We start from the raw sequence: 27,928 nt of genomic DNA, 5'->3' as shown, positions 1-27,928 counted from the left end.
TTTATCTATTCAATTTATTCAAGCCAGTAAAACAACAAAATCTCAGGAGGAGCCTGAATACTTCACGACGCCATTATATCGGTGATATTAAAGATTACAAATGGGTCAAAAAACATTCTCAAAATTTAAAACTTTTATTTGTGAACCAATGAAATAGACTGCAATCCATCTGTGCCTTCTATCTTAAAGAATAGTAACATGTACATTAGGAGAAAAAAAAGCAAACAAACTGCAAAACATGACAGCTGGTGCCAGAGCAGTCATCATCATAGACGCTGGCTTCATTGGAGGGGACAGGCTGGCTAATATTATTCTGTTGGACAGAGAGACAGAGTCCAACTGAAGCTTACAGCTTGATTGTGGAAGGTCTGGGGGCGTGCACATGTCAACAGGAGTTTTCCCCTCCAGTGAAGCTGTGCAGTATAGCGATGCGTGCTGCTGGTTTAGGGTCTTTGAACACAATACAAAAATATGAGCTGGAAGCACAGGATCTTTTTTTTTTTTTCACCTGCTATGGCAAACACAACACTAACAATGGACACTGTGAAGTTAAACACAAAAGGCAGGCTTCAGTGTCTTGTTTCATACAAGTGCTTTTACTTTAAAACTCAAACTATTAAAAAAATGTCAACCCACACCAGCTGTCAAGTATAGCGTAACAAATAATACCATAAACATTTTTCATATTGTTAATTAAAAAAAAAAAAAAAAAAAAAAAAAAAGGAAAACGTAATGTTCACTCATTTCAAAAATGCACCCTGGAACATACTTTCCACCCCACAAAATATAGAATCAATTTGTTGTCTGAGCACAAACAATGTTGTTAGATGAGAATTTATAATACAATTTTAGGGGAAGAAATTGGCCTATGCTCCATTATATTCTGGAGAGAGATTTGCACAAATCACAATAATGAGGTCCCTTCACATTAAGAACAATAACTCATCTCTTTATGAATACATGTCTCTCAGTGCCAAGAATTCACTGCAGGTCTGCAAACTGTCTCCTTAAAGTTAAATTCTCAAAGAGGAGAGAAAAGTTCTGAGCACACTGAAGGCCCTTTTAATCAATTTACAGAAGAACCTTCTTTAAGAGTTCTCGTGTCCAACTGGCTCTATAGACTCCAAAGAACCCAAACACATCGCAGGACTCAGTCAGGGAACGACAAATAGACCTGGCTTCTTCTGAAAATGCCCTGTATTTAGTACATCTCCATTCTGATATTTATAACATTATTTATTTCACCTTCCTCATTGTTTTTCGGACAAAATGAGAAATGAACAAAAACATCTGAGCAAGGCCAGGAGCACGGAGAGACCATTTAGTAAAACTAGTTTCATATGAAAGAAATAACACTTTTCAAACTGGATCTCACTTTACCAACGTACAGACAAAACGTAGCCTGCCCAGGAGCACCGCCCAAGGATGTAACAGCAACCGAGTAAAATCATGACTTTATTTTTTGTTTTGTTCTTTTGAAAAGGGACGGGGGGATGACACCCTGAGTGTTTGACTGTCAGTCACCACTGCTAACATTACTGAGGTAGAGATTTGTCCCGGGTTGAGGACTGATGTTTTCATAAGCTCCCCAGCCAGAGAGGTGCCAGGCGTCAACAGCCATACCTGTACATATCCATATATACTCTCTCTCACACACACACACAAACAGACTAACACTCACACAGTTGGACAGACAGACAAACAGCCTGAACACATTACTCATCTGTCTGTTCTTCTGTCTTTCCATTTAATACCCTGGGTTCCTTTGTGAGCTGGTAGGCAGAGAAAACCATCTATGGTGACTGGGAATGAAACACTGGGATGCAACTGGAAAATACACACACACACAGAAACACACGGCTACACTACAACCAATTAGCTTATCTTCATAACACTTTTAAGCTTGAGGGCGATAGCTCAGTGGCACAAGCTCATTACATGCTGTCCTATTACCTCTGCATGTAAAAAACACTTTCCCTTTGTTACCTTTGCTACATTCGTTCATCAAAACCTGCCATGCGACAAGTTGGGTCACTCTTTTCCCTACGACCGTCAATTGACTTCAATTTCATTCGCAAAAAGGATTTTTTAAATCAAAATTGGAAAATATTGCTATTCTTGATATTCAGCCTCAAATAAAACTATTAAAATACTGCAGTTTCATTTTATATAAACCTATTAATGTGTAGGTAATAGTTTGAACGACTGAGTAGAGTGAAATGACTTACAGATGCCAGGCGAATTAGCATATTTAGCATGTGAAATGTGATATGATGTAACATAGCAGCGCTTTGACAATGAATGAAAATAGTGACCTAATTTATTCCCAAACTCCTAATTTTGTTCAACAGACAACTAAAAAGAAGGGTATCATCGATAAAACGAGTCAAACAAAAGGAGAGGAAAAGAACTTAAAAACAAGGAGAGGACAGGTAATCTTTAACTGAAGACATTGGAATCATACTAAAGCTTTGCATACAAGTCATTAAGCAAAACAAAAACAACAAAAGTAGCTTTCTATGGCCATTTTGCTCAAAAATAAAAAAAAAAATCCAATTACTTCCATTTTGGTTTTACAGTTTTTCTTTTCCCCTGTGCTTAACGATTACAGATGACCTCTGCAGTTCGACGATATTTGCTTGTTCAAAGTGGCAGGTAAGCAGCTCCATATCGGAGATTTTCAAACTTTTTGAGTGGAGATGTGGGACAGGACTTTGGCAAAGTTTGACAAGATAATTTCTCAAGATTGCTTCGGTGTGTTGAGAGGGACTCACTGGGATAACAAGGACGGCAGCATCTGTTGTCCATGAAAATTGAGCAGCCGCTGAGGGGAAAGTTCGGGAACAGGTACCCCTGAGGGAAAGCGGGTCGAGGGGAGAGAGGTGCTGTTCTCACATGGACTCAAATTCATCGATGCGTTGCTTCGTGTTTCCCTGTCGGATCTGGCGCAGCGTTTTGTATTTGTCTCGGCCTGCTTTCACATTCTCAGCGTGTAGCACATCGTTCTGTGTCTTCTTGGTTTCATCTCTGGCATGGGCCAACTCTGAACTTAATGTCTGAGTGATCAAAGAGAAGAAAGAGTAAGAAGTTGATGAGGACAAAGGAAAGATGGAGAGAAGAAGCAAAGAAATGAATGAATAAAGAAAGGAAAAACAATAGTGGGATGAAGGGGCACACAAGTTGCAGACGAGAAGATTGAAAACCAGAAACAGAACACACGCACGGAAGAGAAAAACGGGGAAAATACGCCTCAATCACTTTAAATGTAAACATCTGATTGACGCAAAGCCACTTATCTACAGCCTCTGGCTATCTGTGTGTCAAAACATCTTCAAATATCACTGTACAAATAAATCCTTCCAATGAGGTGCAACAGTTTAACTTATTTAAACCCTGTCAGCACTATTTGTCAGCACTGGCCTACAGGTGCAACGGAGACACGGGCCAGCACGTGAATTCTGTGTTTGATTTTTTTTTGTTGGTAAATTCATTATTTTTAAAACTGCTTTGTTCATGTTTGAATTCTTCTTGCCATAGCTTCAGTACAAGTCCTGGCCTATACAGCAGCCCAGCTTAGCTCTACAGCCTTTGTCACATATTTAAGTTATGAAAGATATGATGTGTTTGATATCATCGGTTTGATCAGTTAATTACCAGTAGGTCTGCTTTAAAGCCAGGCTACAGTCTAAGCCAGCACATCTACTCCTGTTAAAAGCAGGAGAGAAGAATGGACGGAGAAGTATGCCTTATCTTACCCTTATATGCCATTGCCTGGCCGGTCTTTCTTCTTTGCAACAAAACTGCTGTTAGAAAATAATATAATCTCATTGTTATTTGTGTTTGTGAGACGATAATCTCTTTTGGTTAAAACTACTGAACTGAATTTTTGTTTAGATTAAAAGAGATAAAGATATTTTTTTAATTAAAAAGAAGTGGCTTTATTTTAAAGTTTGTATTCATCTGGGTTTTAGACCCGATTTCAACGGCAGGTCGCTCTCCACAAGGAGATATCAGTTATTTGATGGTATATTCCTGTCATTTTCTGGACCTTTATATTGAGTGTGATAGTGCATTTGACCTTGGGAAAGGTCATTACTATTTTGTCAAAGAACTTTTTACTTTATATGTCAAAAGTTTTGATGTAGCCCTTCAACTGAAAATTTCAGACATCACTGGGAGGCTAATTTGGCCGCAGGCCACCAGTTTCCAACCCTGTCCTACAGGGATTCCCTCCCTTGTTCTCACCTGCAACTGTTGCTTAACCCTCTCGTTCTTCTGGGCTTCAGTGATGCGCGCCTCTTCGCTGCGGAGGTCTAGCTGGCTTACGCCCTCGTTGGAAAGCTCAGCGCTGGCTTCTGCGTGGTTCTCATCCTGCTCATCATGCTCACTCTCAGCATGGCCACCAGGAGGTGCTGGCACCACTGTCATTGCAGTCTTCAGCTCCTCTTTGGTCTTCTCCAAGTCCTCCTGGGCTGACAGAGCCTGCAGGTGGGGAAGGAGAGAAGGAGAGTGTAAGACAGTAACACGTAACAGATCCCCCACCAGACAGGTGAGACCAAAATACACTGGTAGACCATCAGTGTTAATATACACTGATGAATTTCAGGGGCATTGTGATATCTGCCTTGTTATTCACTGAATGTTAACAAATCTGCTGTTGATTTCACAGTGACTGCCCACAGGGTATTCCTTGGACTGAAGTATAATCATACAGACCAGGGGCCTCGTTTATAACTGTTCTTGTACACACATAACAGGGTCTTAAAGAGGCACACACCACTTTCCACACAAAAATTGGGATCTATAAAAACAAACTTGACAGGAGAATGTTCACACCTGTACGGAAAACCTGACCCATGCGTATGACATTTTGGAGAGAGAGAAAATTGGTGATGCAGATGGTGAAAAGATGAACTGAAGCCAGGTTGAACAAATTAAATGTGAGAGGAATCATTATACGTATAATGCTGCGTCTCACACATTTAATTTCACTTCATATCACACGTAATTTATGGATCCACTTAATCATAAAGATTCAAACAGCAGTGTTATTTGTACTAGTGAGCCATAACTGTTCCATAATCACCTTTCAATGGTAAAATATATAAGCCAACTCAAATGTCAAATCAAATTCCACTCAATATATCATCAACACTGTCTCATCATCACATTCCCCATCCCCAGAGCCCAGAGGAGAGGCCCAGACTGTATTCTACTGACACTCGTGGGCAGTTATGGAGCACGAGAATGTTGAAATGCTAAGATGATACCAGGATGTGGCAGGTGGCAGGATTCAGCAAAGTCTGGCTTGCCTTTTCATGATATTAAGTGTGAATATACTGAGTCCTTTTCACCTCAACCATGTTAACTAGGCTGATTAAATTATCATTGGTTGTAGAAAATCCAAGATAACATCAGCTAGTATTAAAGAATTGCAGAAACAAGCATCAATAGTTTTTAATAATATCTTCACCAAACACAATTTTAGTTTTCATAGTTTGTGTGTGTAAAATCACTGCAGGGAACAAAATTGTGCGGTCAGGTGCACAGAGTTTACTGGAGACACTGCGGTGGTTGCTCGGGTGTGCCCTGGCTCCCACCAGTAGCAGAGACACTCTGGCGGTCGGATAAAATTCTTTTTTCCACCACGTTTAGATCTGACCACTTTTTTAATTTCATGTACTGTCCCATTTAATGCCATGATTCACCATAAAGAACCATTGATCAGCAGGCTAATTTCTATGCATCAACACTCATGAGGTGCTTTGCATTGATCATTTATAGTTGAATGTGGGTGTGCAGAGGATGGGATATGAGGGTGATCCTTGTGCGCACACTTGCAGTTGGATCGAGATTTATAAAGGGAACATTGCCTGCAGGTGTGTGTACTCACGGTTTTATAAAATCTGAATATTTTTTGGTGCACGCAATTTTCGTATTTTGTGCGATAGTACACTTTCACTATGGATCCTTTGCATTGTTTTATAAATAAGGCCCCACATCTACCAACAATCACACTGAGGAAATGAGCCATGATCAGAGGCACTTTTTTCTGTATCCGTTATGAAGTGGCTTATCTATGCAAAACAGAATGTTAAATTAGAAAAGATTTCCATTAAAATGGAGAGATCTGGGGAAGGTTTAATTTTTAGGAGAAAATGTCAGCTGTTGTGCTATCACTATAATTTACATGTTTCCACTTTGAACAAACTCAAAATAAATCCTTTTTAAGTTTAATTCAGACTATATAGTGTCATAAATAGTATCTCTGCAGGATTTTTAGACCAAGGGCAGTGCAGATCGTCTGAATAGCTTTAAGTCCCCATTGCAGTGGATGAAGGCATCCATGCAGTTTATGTTACAAACATTTGAAAATGTCATGATTAAAAAATTGCTATAAATTCCATTGCTTCCAAGTGACTATTTGTTCTTAAAAAACTATTTGTTGTGATTTAAAATATATTGACAGGGATGACAAATATATGTAAGTTTTAAGCTTTGGGTTAGGAAGATTTCCCAGTGTTTGCATTTTAATCTTATTTTTGATCTAAGATTGCACAATAAAGCTAATGTTTGCCTATTTGGAATCGGGGGAGAGGAGTGTTGTACCTTGTGCTGCCATTCTGTGGCCTCATCTTCTTTCTTCCTCTTGGCGTCCTCCAGAAGAGCGATCTTGGCTGTGAATTCTGCCAGTTCAGCAGCCTGGGATTAAACAGAGATCCTACTGTTATGCATACATTCAAATACTCAAAGACCTTACAGAAGAAATGGAATGTACTTTATATTACTTTACACAAGGCCCTCAAATAATCATGCAGTGTAAAGAGGCTTTTGTGCACAAAAACTTAAATATTTTAATATATACAGCCTGGAATTGCTGACACCATCAGTCAAACAAGCACACACACCAGTTGCTCTTGGTTCTTTTGCTGGTCCTCTCATCGTCTGCTCTTCGATCTGTCTTAGCCTCTCCATGAGCTCATCTTTCTCACGCTCTATCCTTTCCTTCTCTTTCTCTGCATGCTCTCGCTTCTTTTCTCATTCTCCAGCTGGGCCCTGAAAAGTTTTGCAATAAATGTTCCAGATTAATTGAGCATTTTTGAGTGAGAAACATACGATTTACTGTATGATAGTAAAACGTAGTACATAGAAACGCAGAAAACCAGCACTCTTATCCTGACCTGAATAAAGCTGAGCTGAAGCCAGAGCACCCTTAACAAGGTAAAATAACCCTGCCTGCCTGCAGGCAGGTGTGTACTCACGGTTTTATAAAATCTGAATATTTTTTGGTGCAAGCAATTTTCGTATTTTGTGCGATAGTACACTTTCACTATGGATCCTTTGCATTGTTTTATAAATAAGGCCCCACATCTACCAACAATCACACTGAGGAAATGAGCCATGATCAGAGGCACTTTTTTCTGTATCCGTTATGAAGTGGCTTATCTATGCAAAACAGAATGTTAAATTAGAAAAGATTTCCATTAAAATGGAGAGATCTGGGGAAGGTTTAATTTTTAGGAGAAAATGTCAGCTGTTGTGCTATCACTATAATTTACATGTTTCCACTTTGAACAAACTCAACATAAATCCTTTTTAAGTTTAATTCAGACTATATAGTGTCATAAATAGTATCTCTGCAGGATTTTTAGACCAAGGGCAGTGCAGATCGTCTGAATAGCTTTAAGTCCCCATTGCAGTGGATGAAGGCATCCATGCAGTTTATGTTACAAACATTTGAAAATGTCATGATTAAAAAATTGCTATAAATTCCATTGCTTCCAAGTGACTATTTGTTCTTAAAAAACTATTTGTTGTGATTTAAAATATATTGACAGGGATGACAAATATATGTAAGTTTTAAGCTTTGGGTTAGGAAGATTTCCCAGTGTTTGCATTTTAATCTTATTTTTGATCTAAGATTGCACAATAAAGCTAATGTTTGCCTATTTGGAATCGGGGGAGAGGAGTGTTGTACCTTGTGCTGCCATTCTGTGGCCTCATCTTCTTTCTTCCTCTTGGCGTCCTCCAGAAGAGCGATCTTGGCTGTGAATTCTGCCAGTTCAGCAGCCTGGGATTAAACAGAGATCCTACTGTTATGCATACATTCAAATACTCAAAGACCTTACAGAAGAAATGGAATGTACTTTATATAACTTTACACAAGGCCCTCAAATAATCATGCAGTGTAAAGAGGCTTTTGTGCACAAAAACTTAAATATTTTAATATATACAGCCTGGAATTGCTGACACCATCAGTCAAACAAGCACACACACCAGTTGCTCCTGGTTCTTTTGCTGGTCCTCAGCCTGTTTGGCCAGCTCTGCCTTGGCCTCCTCAGCCATTTGCCTCTCTCTCTCCAGCCTCTCGGCCTCCTCCCTTGCTCTCTTTCTCTCCTGCTCCAGCTCCATTGCCAGGCGAGTCTGTTCCTCGAGCTCTGTTGAGAGGCAGAGGCACAAACACATTACACATAATTTCTATGATATTTTCAATTGAAATATTTTCTACACATTTCAAATTCAAGCCTATGATATATGCTGTTACTGACTGGTCAAGTCAGATACTGTTTCGGGAACATAAATCCGAACTGAGGGTGCAATACAAAAAGTATGATTTGTTAATTGTGTTTGATCTGTTGTACAAGTACCGATGTACAATTATCCCAAAACACAATTGGACATGGTACAAAGTAAAAACAACCAGAGGAATGAAATAGTAATATCTTTAATATCTTATATCTTTAATCAACTTTTCAGATCATTCTGGTTATACAAGCATGTTGAATAGACATAACTGGCCTTGACTTACAGCCCAAGAGAGAAACTCTAATTTGACAGGAGGAGGGAAGAGGGAGACAGTGGAGATAAGTGAACAGATGGATGGTTGACAAGAAAAATGGGTACCTTTCTGGGCTCTCATCGTCTGCTCTTCGATCTGTCTTAGCCTCTCCATGAGCTCATCTTTCTCACGCTCTATCCTTTCCTTCTCTTTCTCTGCATGCTCTCGCTTCTTTTTCTCATTCTCCAGCTGGGCCCTGAAAAGTTTTGCAATAAATGTTCCAGATTAATTGAGCATTTTTGAGTGAGAAACATACGATTTACTGTATGATAGTAAAACGTAGTACACAGAAACGCAGAAAACCAGCACTCTTATCCTGACCTGAATAAAGCTGAGCTGAAGCCAGAGCACCCTTAACAAGGTAAAATAACCCTGCACCCCTGCCTCAGACCAGGTGTGTAAAAAGATGGAACACTGCCCTCCAGTGTAGAAGCTCTACCATCTACTTCTCTTTACAAGCAGCTACTTACAGTGAACAAATACATCAACTTCAACCTTGGTCTGATCAGCTTCGATATCCTTTTAATTTATAATAGTCAAGTACAAATTTTTTGGCATACATTTATGTATTTCCAAAAGTAAGTGATGGGACACACTTTCTGGTTCAAACATCCTGAACAGGAAATATATTTCTTTAAACAATTAAGTTTAACACAAACAATTTCTTTTTCAAAGGGCTTTTAATTATATATATTTAAAATGTGTATGTTGTTGTGAGCATTCTTCTGTGGTACCTCTCCATCTGTTTGTGGTGCTTCTCCTCCCGGGCCTGAGCCTTCATCTGCTGCACCTCAATTGTGTCGGGCTTTCTCCTCCTCATGTACAGTTCATGGTTACCCATACACAATGCCAAGATACGCTTGTTGATGCGCAGTCGCGGGGCATAAAACACAAAGTCCTACAAGTGTGAAAAGAAAAGAAGAAGAGGCAGAATATAAATCCTTTAATGTGATGCAGGACATATTCTCTCTATAAATAAAGCAGAAAGTCTGTAGTTTTGATTAATTTGACACTCACAGGTGCTTTCTTGTCAATAGGTTTGATGACAAACTTCTTGTCATTGAAAGAGATGTTGCGGATCTCACTCCAGGGGAAGCCAATCTTTGGTGTCAACCTGGGAAAAAAAAAAAAAAAAATCAAATTGTGGCTAATGGTGTGCACTTAACATTTGGACTTGCATCCCATTCACAAGAGGATATACAGTAAATGATGTTACACAGTTAGTTGTAGCATGTTTTATAAAATTCATGCCAGCAGATGGTGCCTAGCATAGACTACCTTGCACAAAATGATGAGACTGAATTTTTCAGTTTACTTTTTCAATTTTACATCTTAAGTGAAGTGCGTAAGAATAATGGCAGGAAACAAAAGGAGAATGCAACTCAAAATATAAACTCCTGTCAAGATTTCACACGACAGTTTGTATTCTCTGATCAAAAAGGAACAAAGAAAAAGAAAGGAGAAAGGGGATAAAGTAATAATGAAAAAGTTGCTGCCTACAGAGAGACAAAAAACTACTCCCTGTCTCTCCCTTGTCACCTGGACAAGGCAAAAAGGATGGCAGTTGTGATGACCTAAGATAACAGACAGGAAGGGCAAAGCAGAGAGACAGTTAGAGGAAACGCTACAGGAGTTGTGATTAGATCTATCCTTTCTTCCACAAAGGAAAAAAAAAAAATCTGTGACCAGGAAAGACTCTCCTACAATGGTCTAAACAGATCCTGTGCCAGAAAGATACAAGCAGATAGAAGCATAGCATTGTCCGTTTCTCATGATCTTCAATTCATTTTATGCTGAAATTAAAGCAATACACCCAAAACCATGTAAAAGTTGTCCCTTTTCATCATAGTAATTACAAGCTTCTACAAAATCCGGAAGTCTTTTTTCATGTTATATGGAAATTCTCAACACACAAGGCTTTGGTTTTGACCTTGTATAACAGCAGGTGTAACACACATAGTTATGACAACATGCGTTGACACACATCTACCAGCGGCTCTGATTGTGACATGCTCTATCATGAGCCTCCAACTACTACAGTCCTCCAGACTGCTGCTGATTACCACAGCTCCGAGCCCCTTGCAAGGAGATATAGATACAGATATATAGATATCTCTATCTATCTATCTATCTATCTACACACACACACACACACACACACACACACACACAAATATATACACATACACATATATATAAAATAAAGATTTTAACTGCAAACAATATTCTCTGTCAGGCTAACAATGCAACATTTTATGGGATTATAAAATTGTTTTTCTCCAGAATGATACATCACTTATTTTGTAAATAAACCAAACAAATCTGTTCTTGTGTGAGCCTTACTTGTCTTCATGTTCATAGATGTTGAGGCCTAGGGCATCCACACCCAGCCACAGCTGTGTGCCCTTCTTATTTTTGATCTCAAAGTAGTTGACGCCATACATCTCTAAGTCCTGGGCAATTTTAAGATACTCCATCATCGAGTCCTCTCTAAAGGGGAGGAAATGCAGGAGGAGTTGTAAGATTTTATATTACACATATTTTTTAGAAACATTACCATATCTGTAAAAGAGAAATTAGTCTGTTAATTCTGATCAAACAAATGGCTACAGTATCATACAATCAAATTACACATTCCAAATTTAGGTAGGTCAACAATCTCAGATCAACCCAGGAAACTTTGGGACTGTTCAGCCGTCTACAGAAAGTAACTTCATCAGGCAATGACATACTTCCACGTCCCAACATGACATAACAAGTCCAAAACATGAACACTCACAGACGAAACATCTCTGTCTCTCTCTCAAGAGGTTTCAAGTGGAGAATGTGATAAGGAAAGTTTGACACACACCTGAGCATTCCTCTGTGTTCTTCGTGCCAAGTCTGTATTCTGTCCTCCCATTGCTCCTTGGTCAGCTTGTGTTGCTCCAGGACTCTGCACACAAACACACATACACACACACAATGAAATGACTTTCACCTGAAGGAATGTCGATCCGCACAGAATTGTTTCCTCTGGAGGAAATCATAGAACATTCCAACGGGGAACAAGACACGTTCCAGGTTTTGAGAGATCCGGCCTGTGAAACGTGAGGCAACACCTCCCACAGTAGGTAGCAGTTTGGTCAATGTGCCTCACAAGAGAGCCATACACTGCAGGTTGTGACATATTTTGTGTTTGTACCTCTGAGGAAGCAGTCTGTCATGCGTGAGGTAGCCAGGCTTGTGGACATCTTTGGTGTAGTCTCCATACTTGGCCTGGACAGCGTAGGACGCCAGTAACACAGCTGTCTCTGGGGGACAGTAGTTCTCATCATTCAGGATGGCCTCCTTCACCTGGTAGAATGGGAGGGTGTAAAGCCCTTATTCAATTTATTCAACACTGTGCTTACTTTAAAAAAATTATCAGTTCAGTTAAGAGTTTACAAGGTGTGGCCAACTTTTGTCAAGCCCGCAGTGAGAACTAAATCAACATAATGAAGTACAAAATATTTTTGAAATGACTAAGAATTTACTTTATTTCTTCAAAAGTTATATTTACTATTTGATTCTTACTCTCATTTGCTGTCCAGCTGTCAACAAAACAAGAAAAGTTTAAACCTGACAAATTATCCTGTTAAAAGTATGATGATGTCAATGTGGGCAAGTACAGTTGTAAGTAAAGCTGAAATATTGCAAAATAACTGGCACATCTTCAGATTTTCTGGAAATTCTGTTACAAATAACATTACATTCTGATGAAAACTTGATTAGTGAGTGGTTTGTTACCTGGAGGAAGAAGAGTCTCTGTGTGATCTCCTGGATTAGCTCCTCTGAGACATCCTCTGGGAAGAATTTGGCTCTGAACTTAAACTGCAGAGGGTTCTCTTTCTTCACATCCTGCTGGGTCACCTGAAAAATAAAAACAATAGTATGATCATTCATCTATCTATTAAGCAGCAGATCATAAACTTTTTGTCACAGCTACATCTCATTGAGTGGTCAGGTAAGAGGAACATGTCAGCTTGTAAATCATAATTTTCATATTTCTTTTAATCCAAAATAAAATAGATTAATAATTTAGCCAGTTCAATGGATCAGCAGATATGAGCTCACTGCAGATTTTTCAATGTCTGCATTCATGTCAGATTAGTGACAGGAAATTGCAGTACAGAAATATGTTTGGGGTACTTTAGAAACAGTCATCATTACATAGTAGTCCACAACAAAGCAAGGACAATTTTATTTCTCAATGGTAAATTTCTCAATTGTATTTTCTTCGTCACAATTGTTTAATAACCACATTTAAGGGGGTTGCTCATAATATTTTTATGTTAAAAAAAATGGCATAAAATACCATTATATGTATCTGCTTCAAATATCCAGTTTTGGTCAGGCATCCATTACAAAAGCACATTAAGGGACTGTAATAAACACGCATATTCATCACATAACACTTCTGTAATGTGGTCATTTTCAGACAGAACAGATCTTTTGACAACTGGGGACATATGTTAGTGGGCTGGTTTCTACATATGTGCACAGTTGGCACCTTTCTCTCTCTCTCAGACACATACACACCTGTGTCCATAAACACACAGTGATCTCACAACACTTCACTGTAATGGGAATTTTTCAGTCACATTTTTCTACAGTCTTTTTCCACACACACACACACACACACACACTCACACACACACACACACACACACACACACACTCACACATACTTGGAAACACACAGACACACTGTAATAGTGGGGGTTAAGGTTGGAGGGTTTGTTAGCCTGGGAGAGAGGAAGCCTGTTAATAGAGCATATCTGAGGCACCAAACCACAGCAGAGCTTCAAGACAAAGCCCAGACAAACAACAGACACTGATACTGGATGAAAAACAAGCAGATCAAGTGTTAACGAAAGCAAAATAGAAAGATTCTGACAAAGAATTAAAAAGAGAAGAAGGCAGAGAGATGGAGAAAAAAGGAAGAAGACAGTAAAAGTGCAAGTGTTTAAAGAACAGTTACGTGTGTTTTGATGGTTATGACAAAAGGAGAAGACTAGAGTAAAGTGAGACTCACCTTCTTATTGAGTTTGAGCCAGGTGATATATCCTTTACTGTCCACGTACTGTAGGCCAAAGAACCAGACCTCCCGCAGACCCACTGTCTTCACCACCTGAGAAAGAAACAAAATGAAATTCGAATCCATACAGCTTCTACCTGCATCATTTTAAAAAGGAGGGTGGTGACATGTCACCAAAATTCACCTGGCCTGAATCATCATAGAACATCATGGTTATGCAGAGGGCGTCTCAAACCACTCGACCACCAGGACACCTACATCCATAATTTTAGTGGATGATCATCACAATAAATGAAATGAGAACCAGCAACACTGGCAGCCTCCACCAATTTTTGGATTAGTTTTAAAATGTGCCTCTAGGATTTCACAAGACACCCAGCTGATTACTTTACAACCCAAAACACGTTATTTTTGGTTACTAGATATTATCAGAGCAGAACAAAATCTTGTAACTGCACCTTTACAACTTTCTGGTTGTGCATGTAACATTTGGTATCACAGGTCCTCCAAGCCATGTAGTACAGCAGTCTTTCACATTAGACTATGCAAATCTGTGGTTTCAACTAATTTGTGCAGATGTTCCAGATGGGTAACGCAAACAGGGATTCTACTTGTTTGGAGTACAAGGGAGCACATGACTTGCATTATGGCTGACTGGAACATAGTCTCCAAAAATTCTCTTTGTGGTACTAATATAATCATTCTTAGATGTGCTATTAAATTTTAACATGTTGATTAAGTTACTGTTGTAAAAGTTTCTTAAACTGGCTGATAAATAAATGCCCATTGATAGATCAGGTAAATAGTGTGAGCGTAACTTGTCTTTGAAAATCCTCTGATTCACAACATAATATCAGTTAATGGATGTAGGATAAGGACAAGATGTGTGCTTCTGATGAATAAATTAAGAGGAAATCAAGATTCAGACTACATCATCACTGAGCCAGCTAAATTTGAAAATGCTTTGTGTGTAAAAATGATGTGTTTCAACACCATTGTTTTCAGGTAGGTAAACATATCCTCTGCCCTACAGTGAAATACCTAAAAAAAAAAAGAGGAAAAAAAGCTAAATCTCTGCTTCCTGCCTCTCTTTTAGACAGCAAACAACAAGGTGACACAAGAGCGAGCACACTGAAAATGTCTGTCAGAATCCATTACTGAATATAAAAAACCGTGTGTGCATGCAACTAAGGCAAATTCAGCAGATACCCAAAACAAACTTCTAATACCAAAAGGCTGATTAAGCAGAAAGAGCCTTTTGAAAAGAAGTAACCAGTCGTAATTTGTGGTTATGTCACTCGTGCTCACCTGGTCGAAGAGCTGTTTTCCTGTCGTATTAGGTTGGATGGCAAACTCCAACTCTGCATCCATGGTGGTCACACGGACATTGATCTGGAAAACAAATACAACAAGAAGTTTACTTTCTTTGCCACGTTAGCACAGATTTCACATTGAGACAGTAGAAACAGCCCTGATACCCTACTGTTCTCATTACAAAAGTCACAAAATCCTTTTCTGCTGTGTAGAAACCAAGTTTTCTTCAACTGCACATAGTATTTTTTATAGTTATTATGAGAAATAAGGCCAAAAAGTCAACTTCTGGGTAAGTGTAATAGCCATACTCATACCTGGGACAATTACTGCCACACTACTATAATATGAAGCCTACTTCAGCACTGAGCTCATTACTATTTTTTTCTAATCTCGATTAAAAATAGTTAATAAAGTCAATTATAGATTTCCATGGCCAGCCATTTTTGTGAAGCAGCTTTAAGCTTTTTTTGTTTCAGTGAACAATACTAACTCTTCTGGGCTTAAAAATAGGTTAACATAAATATACACACATTTAAAGACTTAGTTGTGAGCAAATTTGTTTGCAGGGAGGAATGGTGAAAGAAGAAAGTCACATTTTTCCCATTATATAAAGAGTTACAAACAACATTGCTTGACTACGATACTGGTTTGTCTAGAGCTCTGAAAACCTAATGACTGTTGGTGAAACAAAAGCTGTGGTGGAAAAAAAAAATTTGCGACCAATTTACTTCATAGATATACAATAGTCATACCAATTTTTCACAAACTACAGCTTCCTTTTTATACATTTCGAAAAAAATACATAATCGCAAATGAGTAAACATTAGTGCTTTCTGTGGTTAATTCTGAGATTCTATGTCATGGCATAAAAAGTTAAACATAATAACATAATATACTGTAGGATTGTGGCACATAGCATGTATGTACAATTGACAATGCATAACCGCTGCTATCTAGCTCTTTCTCAGTCGAGCAACAATCTACCAGATAATTACAGAATTTCTACAGAGATAAATAAAGGATCATTTCCTGAGTATGTGTGTAATGTGTCAAATTCTGTCAATCCTAAACCAAGTTTAGTAAAGACACTGTAAATTCCTGTCTCTCCCTTTCTCTTTCCATCCTACACTGCCAGGGAGAGCAAACTCCACCTTTCAAGACAGCATACTACTCAAGGGCCTCTGTTGGGGTGGAGCAGAGGATAAAACTCAGTCATTGGCTGTGCCCTGTTAAGCAGTGCTGGCAGTAGGACTAGCAGCAGCTGATAGCACAGAAAAAGAGCGGGGCTGACCTCCGAAGCATCTCACATCCTTCCTCCCACACCTACATTTGCACTGAGCTGTACATTGCCTCAGTGGTTGTTAACAACATGAGAAGAGACACAGAGGGAAGCGTACGTGGTAAAGAGGAAGGTGAGAAGCAAGATGAGAGGCAGAGTGCAAAAGCGCAAAGTTTAGCAAGAGCGCAAGAAGAGTGGTTAAAAAAAAAATGTGGGGGAGATCAAGTGCAACAGGAAGCAAGAGAGATGATCTAGGGTATACTCCCTTTGAGATTAAGTTACAGCGAGGTACTGTAGGCAAACCAACCATGCAAAAAAGGAGGGAAAGGACAAGGGACAAAGAAAGAAGAAACTCAGACAATGAACCTTCCTTTTCCAATTATACTCAAAACCTCAGGAATGCTTACTTTGCTTCTCTCTCTTTCCCCTCCTATTTCTTCACTGTCACTCCTGCCTTCACCCCTTTCTCTGTTTCTCAATGCAATTAATAATCCATGAAACTTGTGTCTATACAGCAAATAGCTGGACTCCCCAGTGCCACATGGAGCTCAGACCACAATGTATCTGCCTCTGTCTCCCTCTCATTAATTACCCATGAAAAGTTGCAGCACTTTCTCCACACTATAGACATCTTGCATGAACACACTGCATGGCCGACACTATTACTGAAATGTGCCACAGTCCATTTATTATATAACATTATTTTTAAAAAGGGACCAAATTGTATTCCACATTTTCATAATCTGACCTGCTTAAGGCAGAGCTTTATTTTGGTTAGAGAATGTGGGCAGCTTCCCGGGAAAAGATTATGTCTTAAGTGACTAAATGATTATATTTTAACTTCAGTAAGGGTCAATTTTCAATTGCTTCAGTTGCTGCATGAAATAAAATATTTTGTGTTCTTTGAGACCAAATCTCTCTGGCATGCTTGTTGCCAATGTGTCTTTCAATGAAGATTCCATACAGACAGCTTTATTCACTTTATTTTTAGTCAACATCAAGAGCAGGGCTTAATCCATGTCTGTGAAATCAACCCATATTGCAATAAATGCAACTAATCTGCAGGGGTGGAAAAAATTATGGTTTCACAAAAAGGGATGACATTTCAGGCAACTGAGGTGAAATCAGTAACAGGTGAACAACAGGAAAGACATGCACATACATTCCGTGAGTCGTTGTTGGTTCTTACCAAATTTTATCCTTTTAACGTGTTGACTGAACGCCATAACAATACAGGAAATATGTCATTATGTTATAGTTCTTGGTTATGATACTCACTCTCGGCTGAAAACGTCTACCTACTGCTGAACGTGTGTACAAAAGTTCATAAATAATGAGGCCTACTTTGAGGTTGGAGGATTTTTAGTCCTAGATCATTTCTAGATTTTTAGTGTAATACATAGGATTGATTCTGGGATGCTTTATGAATGTGAGTCTACATGTAGCTCTCTGGGCACCCAATAGCAATGACTGACATCCAAAAATATTAGCAACTTACTAAACCACAGCCCTGTAAACGTCCTTTCAATGAGGATGCTACAGATATTGTTACATAGTAGAACGTGAGCTACCGATAACTTCGAAAACCAGCTCTTGACTCTGATTAGTTTAAATACAGAAAAAAAGAGAAAAAAAAAATTACAAACCTATCAACCACAACAGACAGATGCGAAAAAAATGACAACAGAATTATATTATGCAAAGTTATATCAGGAGCTACAATCAGGCAAAGTCACTGCTGCTCCCCATTTCATACTACTGCAGCAGGCCTTTGGGAACCCAAAAAAAAAAAAACCCCAAAACCAAAAGGAACTTCCACCCAGAAAATTTTGTTAACAGAGGTGGTAAGCCTTTGACACCTCCACCTCTCTTTTCACACTACGTATGTCCTGCACACAACATGTAATATGACTGAGCATTAGCAATGAAGAAATTCTACAAAATGGTCTCTCACATGTTCATTAATTTACTGTTTTACTCCCTGCCCGTGGGTCTCCTGTGAGAATCACTAAGAGTTCCAGCTACTGCTAGGCAAGCAAAGTCTCAATGTATTGCCATGTTGAGTACAAAAACAGCAATAAACTTGGACATTCTGCTTGTCCAGAAACTGGTATGAAAATGGTATGAAATCCCTTGAAAGATGGGGTGGATGATAGCATCATAACCCACAGTTTTGTCCTCAGTGACCCTTGGCTTTAGCAAACAGACTCGCACGTAATTCAAGTGCTAGGATCTTTTCGTGAAAAGATTCTGCAACAAATTTGGTAAAACTAAATGAAGCCAGCTTTAACAACTAGGGCAACATCTCCAACTACACCTAAGAGTGCACAAAAATAAGCCCTGATAAAAGCAACATCAGCAAAATAACCGGTTTATGGTTCACTAACAGATGAATTAAGACTTTGTGTTGGTTTCAAGAGTAGCTGCCTCACTGACTTTCTGAGACAGGAGTAGTTATAGAGAATGTAGTGCTGAGCTGGGGCTTCCAAGTGACCGGCCTTGAATGTCTCTTCCCCTGTGTTTGTGTGGGGCCTGCCTGCCATCAGCAATCAGCTGTGAAAGAGCCAGCCTTTGTGTTGCATGTGTGTATGTGTCTCTGCCAAAACATAGCCAACCCACAGAGCAGAGAGAGGTGGAATCCTGTATGGGCCAGACGGTCAGTTAATCCTCTCTCTCCTGCAGAGAGAGGGGGAGGAGAAGAGGGACAACAACATGCTGAGGCACTGACAAAGCTAATCACACACACCGACAACTGAGAAGTCTCAAAGGAGCGACTTTTGCAAGCCTTTCCTTATGACACTATCTGGTAACACTATACACACTGATTGGCCAACATCACAGTTCTTAAAAAGGACGAATCCAATCTCTTTCTAAATCAAAAGGTTAGAGTTAGACCAGCAGTACAGTTCAAACAAAGACATATTTCACAAGTTATCAGATTCTTTTGCAGGTCAAAGCATGTATACTAGCCACAAATTCAGTGGCTTTGTTCAATGCTGCCCTGCCATATAAGGGAGCTTGAGAGTCATGATGTGAACTGACATGCCTTAAAAGTTCCTGAAAGCCAGAGGTAAACCCCAACACTAGTGTAACAATGGATGTTCACTTGATGCGGCTGTGTCACATCCCAGTTGTGGCACCGATCCAACACATCTCCACCACGATTTCAATGTCTACTAGATGTGTTGGAGAAGTAGAGCATAAAAAGAAGCCTGTTTTTGAGTAGCCACATTTTCAATATAATTTTCAGTTTCTTTGTCAACATGTTTCTTGTTTGAATGCATACTGAATAGACGTTTGCATCTCATCTAGATGTGGATTTTGTCTTACTTTTTAATTACTGTACTACCCCACACCATTTTGTACTGCCTGAACAGTGTATATTAGCAGCAGGAAAAAAAATCTGTCTCCCTAACTCACTCTCTTTTTTCCATCTTCTTCTCTTCTCTCTCTCTCTCTATGTACTTCAAAATAAGAGATACTAATTCTGCTGTATGTGTGTTAAGACTAAGTCAAAACCAATTCAAACGCATCATTAAATATTGATTATAAGTCAATCAACAATAAATATTTGTATTTATATGCATTCTTAAGTGCATTACATGCTTTAGAGACACAAGCTGCTCTGGAAAAAAAAAGAAAGAGTTGACACGTATTGATGTGCACACCCAGTAGACGCTGGCTCACTGGCTAGACTCGCAGTAGATCATCACTGGCAGCCAAAACAGAGCCGAAACTTCACACAGCTGCATCTGGTGGCCAACTCCATGTCCATCTCCAAACTTACATGAAATGAAGGCCCAGTGGCAGATGATGGAGATTTGAAAACAAGGTGAAGGAAACTTTTCTGTGTTTATTGGTTTGTTTAAAAAAACAAAAAAACAAAAAACAAAAAACACAGAGACATGCAGCCTCAAACATGAAATCGGGGACTATTTTGCATTCTCTCTCCTACCTACCTACATACTACAATTTGCTCTCCCTTCTTCATGTGCACATTTTGCAATGCCACTAGACAGACCTGAAGTAGCAGTGAGCATAGTTTAAGACTCTACTATACCACTGTCTTGTCCAATAAAGTCAAATCCCAACGAGTATCTTATTTTGTAGAAGATCCAGTGGCTGTATCATTTACATGTTTTTTTGTTTTTCAGTCTAATTGCCATTTTGAGATGTTTCTAAATCCCCCTCTCCATTTCAATTGCAAAGACGAGTTCTCACTCAGACAGGCCCCTTGTTAAATGTGCAGCTGTTTAGTTACTGTAAGCTGTTTAGAGGAGCTTTGCTGGAAGAGGCCTTAAGAGAGAGAGACACACACACACACACTTCAATCAGTAGAGCTGCTAATCTGCCCTGCTGGGCTCTGAGCAGCTGTCTGTCGCTCTGATTAACCCCCCAGCAGGGTGAGGCAGGCCTCAGAGGAAGGGGGAGTGAGAGCGGAGGAGGAATCACCACTACCTATAATTCATCTTCTGGGGAAAGGGAAGGTGAATGCAGTGTGTGGGAAGCATCCCGGGATCTGAAACATTTCCAGTGATTTTACGAGATACAGTTGAGGGCTAATAAAAGGGAAAAGGAGGGCCTTACTTACCCTACTTGATTATGGACGTAGCTTTTGTATTGTAAATTGGGTTAAGGGTCAAATACAACTGGCAAACAAGAGTTTTAATGTTCCCCAGCACCAACATTGCAACTCCACCCTTCCCATAACACTTACTGTTTTCCTACCTCTTAAAATTCTTGCTGAGTATCTTCTGAGCACTACAACAAATTCCTACCTCCCTTTCATGTCCTTCTCAATTTCCTATTATTCCTAAACTTTATGCTCATCGTTCTGACACCTTCTTTCCCTGACATTCCCTCAGTCATCTGGTGATAATCCTCTCTCTTCACCTTGCTTCTGAGCTTCCACAGACAGGATGTTGACCCAGACTGGGCCCCGATATACACAGCAAGCCCCCTCTCTAGCAAACAGGAAAACAGCCACAAGCTAGGAAGCCAGCAAGGGCCCTCTTCCTGTGAGGTGCTGTCACCTCATAATTTCCCTGCCCTAAGGCCAAAGAGTGCACCAAACAGACAGGGTGGGCTCAAGTGGGTGTGGGATAAGATATCAAGAGATAGAGAAACACCATATTAAGCGGTATAACTGTATAATCCTGAAATGGACTGTTTTCTGCTTTACGCTTTATGCACATTGATGTTGATGCCGTCAACTAGGGATGCTACTATATAATTCATGATCAATGAATCACCATTAAAAAGTCCATTGATATATTAACCAATTAACCATTAGTGGCAACCAAGGAGCCATGCTTTAGTCAGGGAGAAGCACTGCTGCAGCCTTGGTACAGCTTCTTGAAAAATGTTACAAACACTTCCAGTCAAAACTGAAAAAAAAAAAAGAAAAAAAAAACAACAACATTTCACTACTTCTGAATTTAAATCACATAGTCCGGTGGAATAGACGTGTACAAAGACTCCTCAAGCCAGCAACATGTAACAGTAATAAAGCACCTGCCAGGACACTGGTTCAATCGATTTTAAGTGGCTGGTCTCACTATGAATGGTTCCACACAGAACTCACTTTTGACCATACACATTTGCTCACATCCTTAAAACCACTAACACTGTGGTCTATTTTCGAGAGTCTGGATAGTTCTCTTAACAAGTTGCTGTTGAACTCAGGTGTTGAGTGGCACGTTTCATCTATAGACTACTGTGTTATGTGGCAGGATATTCTTTTTTTCCTCATTTTAAACTGGATATAAGCTATTTGAAGTTGTCACATTGGGCTCTGGGAAATTGCCCACAAGCATTTTTTTTTTTTTTAGACGACTTAAATGATAATGAAAAGTTAGTTGCAACCATAAACATTATATATTTATTCTATTTTACATGTACTTCAAATATCATAACCAGTCAGCCTCTTGCACAACAACATAGGGGGAAAATCCAAACTGTGACAACTGATTTTAACAGGTTGTGCACAGGGTTGAACGTAAAAGCTTTCCCATGAACAAGATCCATGTGTTTGAGTTTTAGAAGAAACTCTGAAATTCTATAATGTTGTGATTGTAATTGTAAAAGCACTATTAAAAAACAAAGTCAATACTTTCTCTGCTAGCTCAATAAACTCTTTTGTTACTGAAACTTGCAACTGTTTTCATGCCAGATGAGTGCTGACTCTGACACATAAGAGGCCTATTCCAAAAGTTTCGAGGTCTGGCACTAGTCCCAGTGAAGGTCATGTCTGATGAGCCCTGCTCTTGCTTCCTCTGCTTCTTATGTCATTGCCTCCATGTGACAAGCTGTACTTTCTCTGTCAGTTATTGTCTGTGACAGAGATGTCACTCTCAACAGGGTAGCCAGCACTCCGCTGTCCTAGGAGCTGTTTTTGGAATGGTGCCCTGGTGAATCAGGGGACAAGAAAGGGAACTGGAGGATGACATCAGTGCCTGGCTGTTCTTCTTCTGTTGCTTCCCAAACCCCCGCAACCACCCACAGACACACACAAACACCTACCACCTACCACCTAAAGAGCCAGACAGGAGATGTGCTTCATCTGTGGCGAAGCCTGAAGTTTGTTGTTCCCAGTTCCTAGGAAAGTTTCTGATTTAAGCTTTAGCAACTTGACCCTGAAATCTTTCCAACTCTAACCAAACATAATGTAAGCTTTCTGTCAAATCTGTCAAGTACACCAGAACTGTTCAAATAAGAATGCCAAATACTCAGAACAGCTGTGTCATATTTTGCTTGCGCAGAGTAACAAGTGGGCTGGCCAACATCATAATTTAAAAATCTCTTACTGTAAAGTGAAAACTAACTTTGCAACTTGCAATATCCCAGGACTCATGTGTGACCTCTTCCCAAGTCTGGTTACGATGAAAAAGCAGCATGACGACGGTGGGAATCAGACAGCCATGAAGGGACTGCATCAAATTGGTTTTGTTTTGGCGTTGTTCAGATCCCAGGATTCTGGCATTCTCTACACCCTTTAAGAAACAATGGCAGCAGTGTTGCAGTTGCAAGGCCTGTGGGCCAAGCAGTACACTTCACACTCTGGCTGTTGTTTACTTGGAAGAGGAGTACGAGGAGTGGGAGCAACCATGGGGATGAAACTGCCTCTTCCCAGAATACTCAAATTTAGCTTTAGGCAGCAAAACATGCCAACTATTATGACAGCTAAAGAACAGATCAAAAGAGTCAGTTTATACAATCAGACTAGGCAGGAAAAACAAGCAACTTTCATGTTTCTGATTCATATCATATATCCTGAGCTACACGAGTTACTGCTTAATAATTGTAACATAACAACTGGATTTTCTTCCATCTGAATCAATTTGCAGGGAAAGTGACTAACTCAAGTGTTTTTCTTTGACTTCTTCCCCTTGGCAGTGTATTTCTGTATATCTCTGTAAAACACAATATGATAAAAACAGCTGACATTTGTATGCCAACTCTCATCTAGCTTTCAGCCTCTTACTGGTTTCGGCATCTTTGCTTCCTCTCCTCCTTACACCGGTCAGCTGAGAGGATAAATCCGTCACAGGACGACAACAACACTTGTATCACAGGGTCTGAAAGATAAACAGACATTTTTTTTCCATTAGGCAGACAGTATATATGGATGACACAATATGAGCAGCTGCCTCAGTAAAATGTTATTCGCTCGGTTTTTAGTATTCCCTGTGTAACTACATGATCTGACAAACAATACATTGAATTTCTGTGATTAATCCTTAAATTTAGCAAAACATTATTCCTTCTTGACAATTTTTAGATAGGGATCTGTCATTAAAGCCTTAAATTCAGTAGTATGGACAATACAATGCATAATTAAAGCAGAAAATAACAGAATGTAGTTTCAAGAGAGATGAAATAAGACACTCAGGACAGAGAGAAAGTAGACTAAACTGAAAACCAAAAGAAAGAAAAACAAAAATGAAATGTATCCCAAACAGCCAGAAGCACAGACAAGTGGTTCTACATTCAATCCCCACAAGCGTTACAACTTTGCTTAAGTGTACATACGGTAACTATTGCAAGGGTGTTTTGGGGAAACTACTTTAAACATAATTACAGGGGACAAGAAAACTGAAAGAAAGTCCGGGCTCATGGGATACTATAATCACCATCAGTTATACCTTATCAAAATAAAAGATGAGTCTGGCAAAAATTACCGGATATTTGAACTACAACTTTGCTTTTAATCTATTTCACATTGCATCTCATCATTGCATGCTCACCCTTAATTGATCCATTACTTATATCGTGGCAACTAAAAAAGTGTGTTCAATAATTTGTGATTTCCAGCCACACCCACCATTTTCAAAAAGTGACATGGCCCTGAACCAAGGCCTTTACCAACTGGAGGAACTAAATGATCAAGTGAAATTGGATTTCTCTTATTGATTATATTGATTATTACTACCTTGGACGGCTGTCATTGGTGTATTCCCTGCCATGTTTTCTGCAACATAAATGTCACAGCACCGGGTATATTTGACCTGAACACACAAGCCTGAAATAGTTTGGTAATGACCTCTGTCGAACAGTAATATGAGCCTGAAATGATCCAGGGAAACTAAGAGTTTCTTTTGTCTGAACACGTCAAATCAATCAGATCTGGTCTGTTCTGATGGCGTTGTGCTCTGTCCTAGATCCACTATCACAATCTCGAAGTTTACAAAGTGTTATATTAACAAATGACAGAGCAATAACACACCATAACTTGCTTGAGCCTAGAGGCTGAACAGCATCATTATTTGCCATTGATTGTGTATCTTGTTAGAGACAGTTGTGCGGAGGGGATGCTTTCTGTCACTGGGGCTCTTAGTTTTAATGACCAAACATCCTGTACTAGTCACTGCCATCATCACATGTACATACATATTCATATAATACGGTTGGTTGAACAGCCAGCTGCCCTGTTCATAGCGCCAATGTGGGAAAACAATTTTTTATACTATATAAAGCATTTCTGAACTCTTGGCAATACGGAGGTATTAAATTGGCCTGCAGTTATCTCTCTTGTAGTGGGAAATTGGCAATTTTAATAACCCGACCTACTATATTTTCAAACGAATGCCCAGGCAATCCACTGTTGTTGTTTGGTTAAACAGCACTAAAATATTTTTAAGTCCGGCATCCAAAACAAGACTATCAAAGGACTGTACTCCATTTTGATAGCAGAGGGGGGTACGACGATGATTATCATCAAACGAAGTAAAAGTGAGTATAACGGAGAATATAACAGCCAGTGATTTTGGCCTTACAGAATAACGGTTTTATAGAAATGAGGGTTAAATTCATGAAAAAAAAAAAAAAATGTTATGAAACCCGCTGAAGATTCGAGTCGTGGCGTTTGTAGTCCAGATGAAGACATGCCCACTTGTAGCTTGCGGGCAATTAGCTTGCCTACTTACCCGCCGAGAGTTGGCTTCCGTTACGTTGCAATTTAACGACTATTCAGTCAAATGCTGGTAAATAACGGTTACACTCCTGGCAAAGCATTGGCTACGACGGCGTGACACGACGGAAAATATCAAAAATACATGCGTTTGACGTGTCAAAAAAAAAAAAAAAAAAAAAAAAAGCACCCCCTCCCCACCCCAAGTTTCACTCGGTAACACAGTGTTAGCCGTTGCGCGACTCTTCTTTCCAAAATGCCCTTCGTAAAGTCAAAAGTTGGGTCGGTTAAAACGCTCACATTTTCAAGCTAGTGGGTGTAGTCTACACAACGTGACGAGCCCGGCCAGCGCTCGCCTCGCTCATGCGTGTGAAGTTTTTAAACCACGTTCAACACGATGGCCATCATTAATTCGCCACATTTGACACCAAATAGAATAAATCAACCAGAAAAAAAAAAAAAAAAATACGACCCAAGAATACGAAATTAACACTACAGTCCGTTCTCTGGAGCAACTTATTACAAGTCGGTATTTATATCGTGTCGTTTAAAATAAGAATTGGTCGAACACGAGGATATCCGCTATTGCATCAAACTTGAGGAGAAGCTCATCTTTTAGGGAGAGGCAACTCACCGGGGGTACGAAGTATGTCTTTAATTTGATGCGAAGGCCCGGTATCTTCAAATTTGACGAAAAAAAGAGAAGCTTTTCGTAGTTCCCGTTCCTTATCTCTTCGTGCCTTCGACCAAACAAATTCCCACAGACATAGAAAAAAAAACCCGTTGAAGTCTAAACAACCATAAGGCGATTTGGGGTGCCACCGTCGAGCCAGCCGGGACGAAGTGCTACGGTTTCCGGTCTCAACTTTAAAAATAAAAGTCTCATGGAAGCGTAACGGGAGAAATTGAAGTCTTTTGTTGTCTAAAATCTGCCAGTATCCCAACGATAACAGCATGTATAGGTACGAAGGGGAAGAAATACATAATAATAATAATAATAATATTGCAAATGTAGTCCTCCCAAAATCCACTTTAGGGTCATTTACACTGCTATAAGGCTATTCAACAGCGCTGCTGCCAAAAAACTGACACAAATAAGAAAATTAACAACAGCCTTTTCTTGGAGCTATATTTTCACTTTGCTTCTTTCTAATCAACCAACCAATAGCTCAATTTTAAGTTAAATTATTGCTGTGTTTCGTGTTGTCATTTTGAAGGAAACATGTCTTCTTTCCGGTCCTCTCTCCGGTTTCTCTCGTCAACTTGACGCAGCCAATTGTGGAGACGTACAATATGGCTGTCAGTAGCCGAGAAGTGGATTCGAGGTATGTATGGGGCATGCGTCGTGCCACGCGAGGTGTGTGGAGGTTGGTTTTATTCCAGTGTGACACTGAACATGTAAGTTGCCCTGAAGTGAGAGCAAATTGCACTTGCACCGGGACATTGGCCACCGTGGAGCATTATCTGCAGAGCCTTCCAGCCCTTTCGTAGTTTTTCAGAGGACTAGATCAGTGGTAGAGCTCCCCACTCTGGGCCCCCTGGCAGACTGCATCTGTGCACTGTGCTTGCACTGTAAATTGTGCTCATTTCGCGTACAACCACGCACCTCCGGTCTGTTGCGAAGTTTCCCTTTCTAGCCAGGTCAGATCTGATGTTCTGATCGATCCAATCGTCCATGCATCAGATCCAACATGTATCCCGGACCAAAAGTGTTGAACTATCTGCTCTTCTGCCTGCCGCTTTGAGTATATCATATAAAATGGATGTGCGTGTTCTCTCAAGACATACATATAACATATAACATATAACCGTAACACCCTGGATTCAAGCTCACCTGACAACCTTAGTCAGATGTCAACTGTGTCCCCATTTTTTATGTCACCTTCCACTGTAAAACTATCCAGTAATGGGTAGATGGCAGAAGTACTGTAATAACATATGTGTGTATTTTTTTGTTAATCCAAAACATCCAACTGTTCGTGGTGTCTTCTTTATTTTCTTATGTTCTGTATAATTATTTGCAATAAA

General features: G+C 39.7%; 1 protein-coding gene across 3 annotated transcripts; it reads right to left on the bottom strand.

Annotated features, from left to right (window-relative positions):
• Positions 1 to 118: 118 nt before the first annotated feature.
• On the bottom strand, positions 119 to 26,738 carry LOC120798205 (radixin). 3 transcript variants are annotated; one of them, XM_040142324.1, is made up of 15 exons: positions 26,535 to 26,738; positions 23,975 to 24,068; positions 15,207 to 15,290; positions 13,896 to 13,991; positions 12,608 to 12,730; positions 12,024 to 12,175; positions 11,691 to 11,774; positions 11,183 to 11,329; positions 9,857 to 9,953; positions 9,574 to 9,737; positions 8,905 to 9,035; positions 8,278 to 8,438; positions 7,979 to 8,071; positions 4,246 to 4,482; positions 119 to 3,056 (listed from the first exon to the last, which is right to left on the bottom strand). In XM_040142324.1, the coding sequence occupies exons 2-15, from the start codon at positions 23,984 to 23,986 to the stop codon at positions 2,892 to 2,894; spliced, it is 1,746 nt and encodes a 581-aa protein (XP_039998258.1). In that variant the 5' UTR covers positions 23,987 to 24,068; positions 26,535 to 26,738; the 3' UTR covers positions 119 to 2,891. The 3 variants fall into 3 exon arrangements, with proteins under 3 accessions (XP_039998258.1, XP_039998260.1, XP_039998259.1); XM_040142325.1 differs by lacking the exon at positions 26,535 to 26,738 and adding an exon at positions 25,917 to 26,042 and having other exon boundaries at positions 2,892 to 3,056; XM_040142326.1 differs by lacking the exons at positions 12,024 to 12,175; positions 12,608 to 12,730; positions 13,896 to 13,991; positions 23,975 to 24,068; positions 26,535 to 26,738 and having other exon boundaries at positions 15,207 to 15,265.
• Between the last annotated feature and the right edge of the window lie 1,190 nt (positions 26,739 to 27,928).

Source organism: Xiphias gladius, chromosome 13 (genome assembly GCF_016859285.1).
Source record: "Xiphias gladius isolate SHS-SW01 ecotype Sanya breed wild chromosome 13, ASM1685928v1, whole genome shotgun sequence".
NCBI classification, from domain to species: Eukaryota; Metazoa; Chordata; class Actinopteri; order Istiophoriformes; family Xiphiidae; genus Xiphias; species Xiphias gladius.
The sequence above is the reverse complement of the archived record's forward strand: the minus strand, read 5'-3'. Positions and strand labels throughout refer to the sequence as shown.

What these genes read in the sequence shown, in the direction of transcription:
- LOC120798205 (XM_040142324.1), bottom strand. An exon ending in GACAGACTGCTTCCTCAGAG is followed by an intron (nt 11,775 to 12,023) that starts GTACAAACACAA and finishes GTTTGTGTGCAG; the next exon opens with AGTCCTGGAGCAACACAAGC. An exon ending in GGGTTAAGCAACAGTTGCAG is followed by an intron (nt 3,057 to 4,245) that starts GTGAGAACAAGG and finishes TTGATCACTCAG; the next exon opens with ACATTAAGTTCAGAGTTGGC.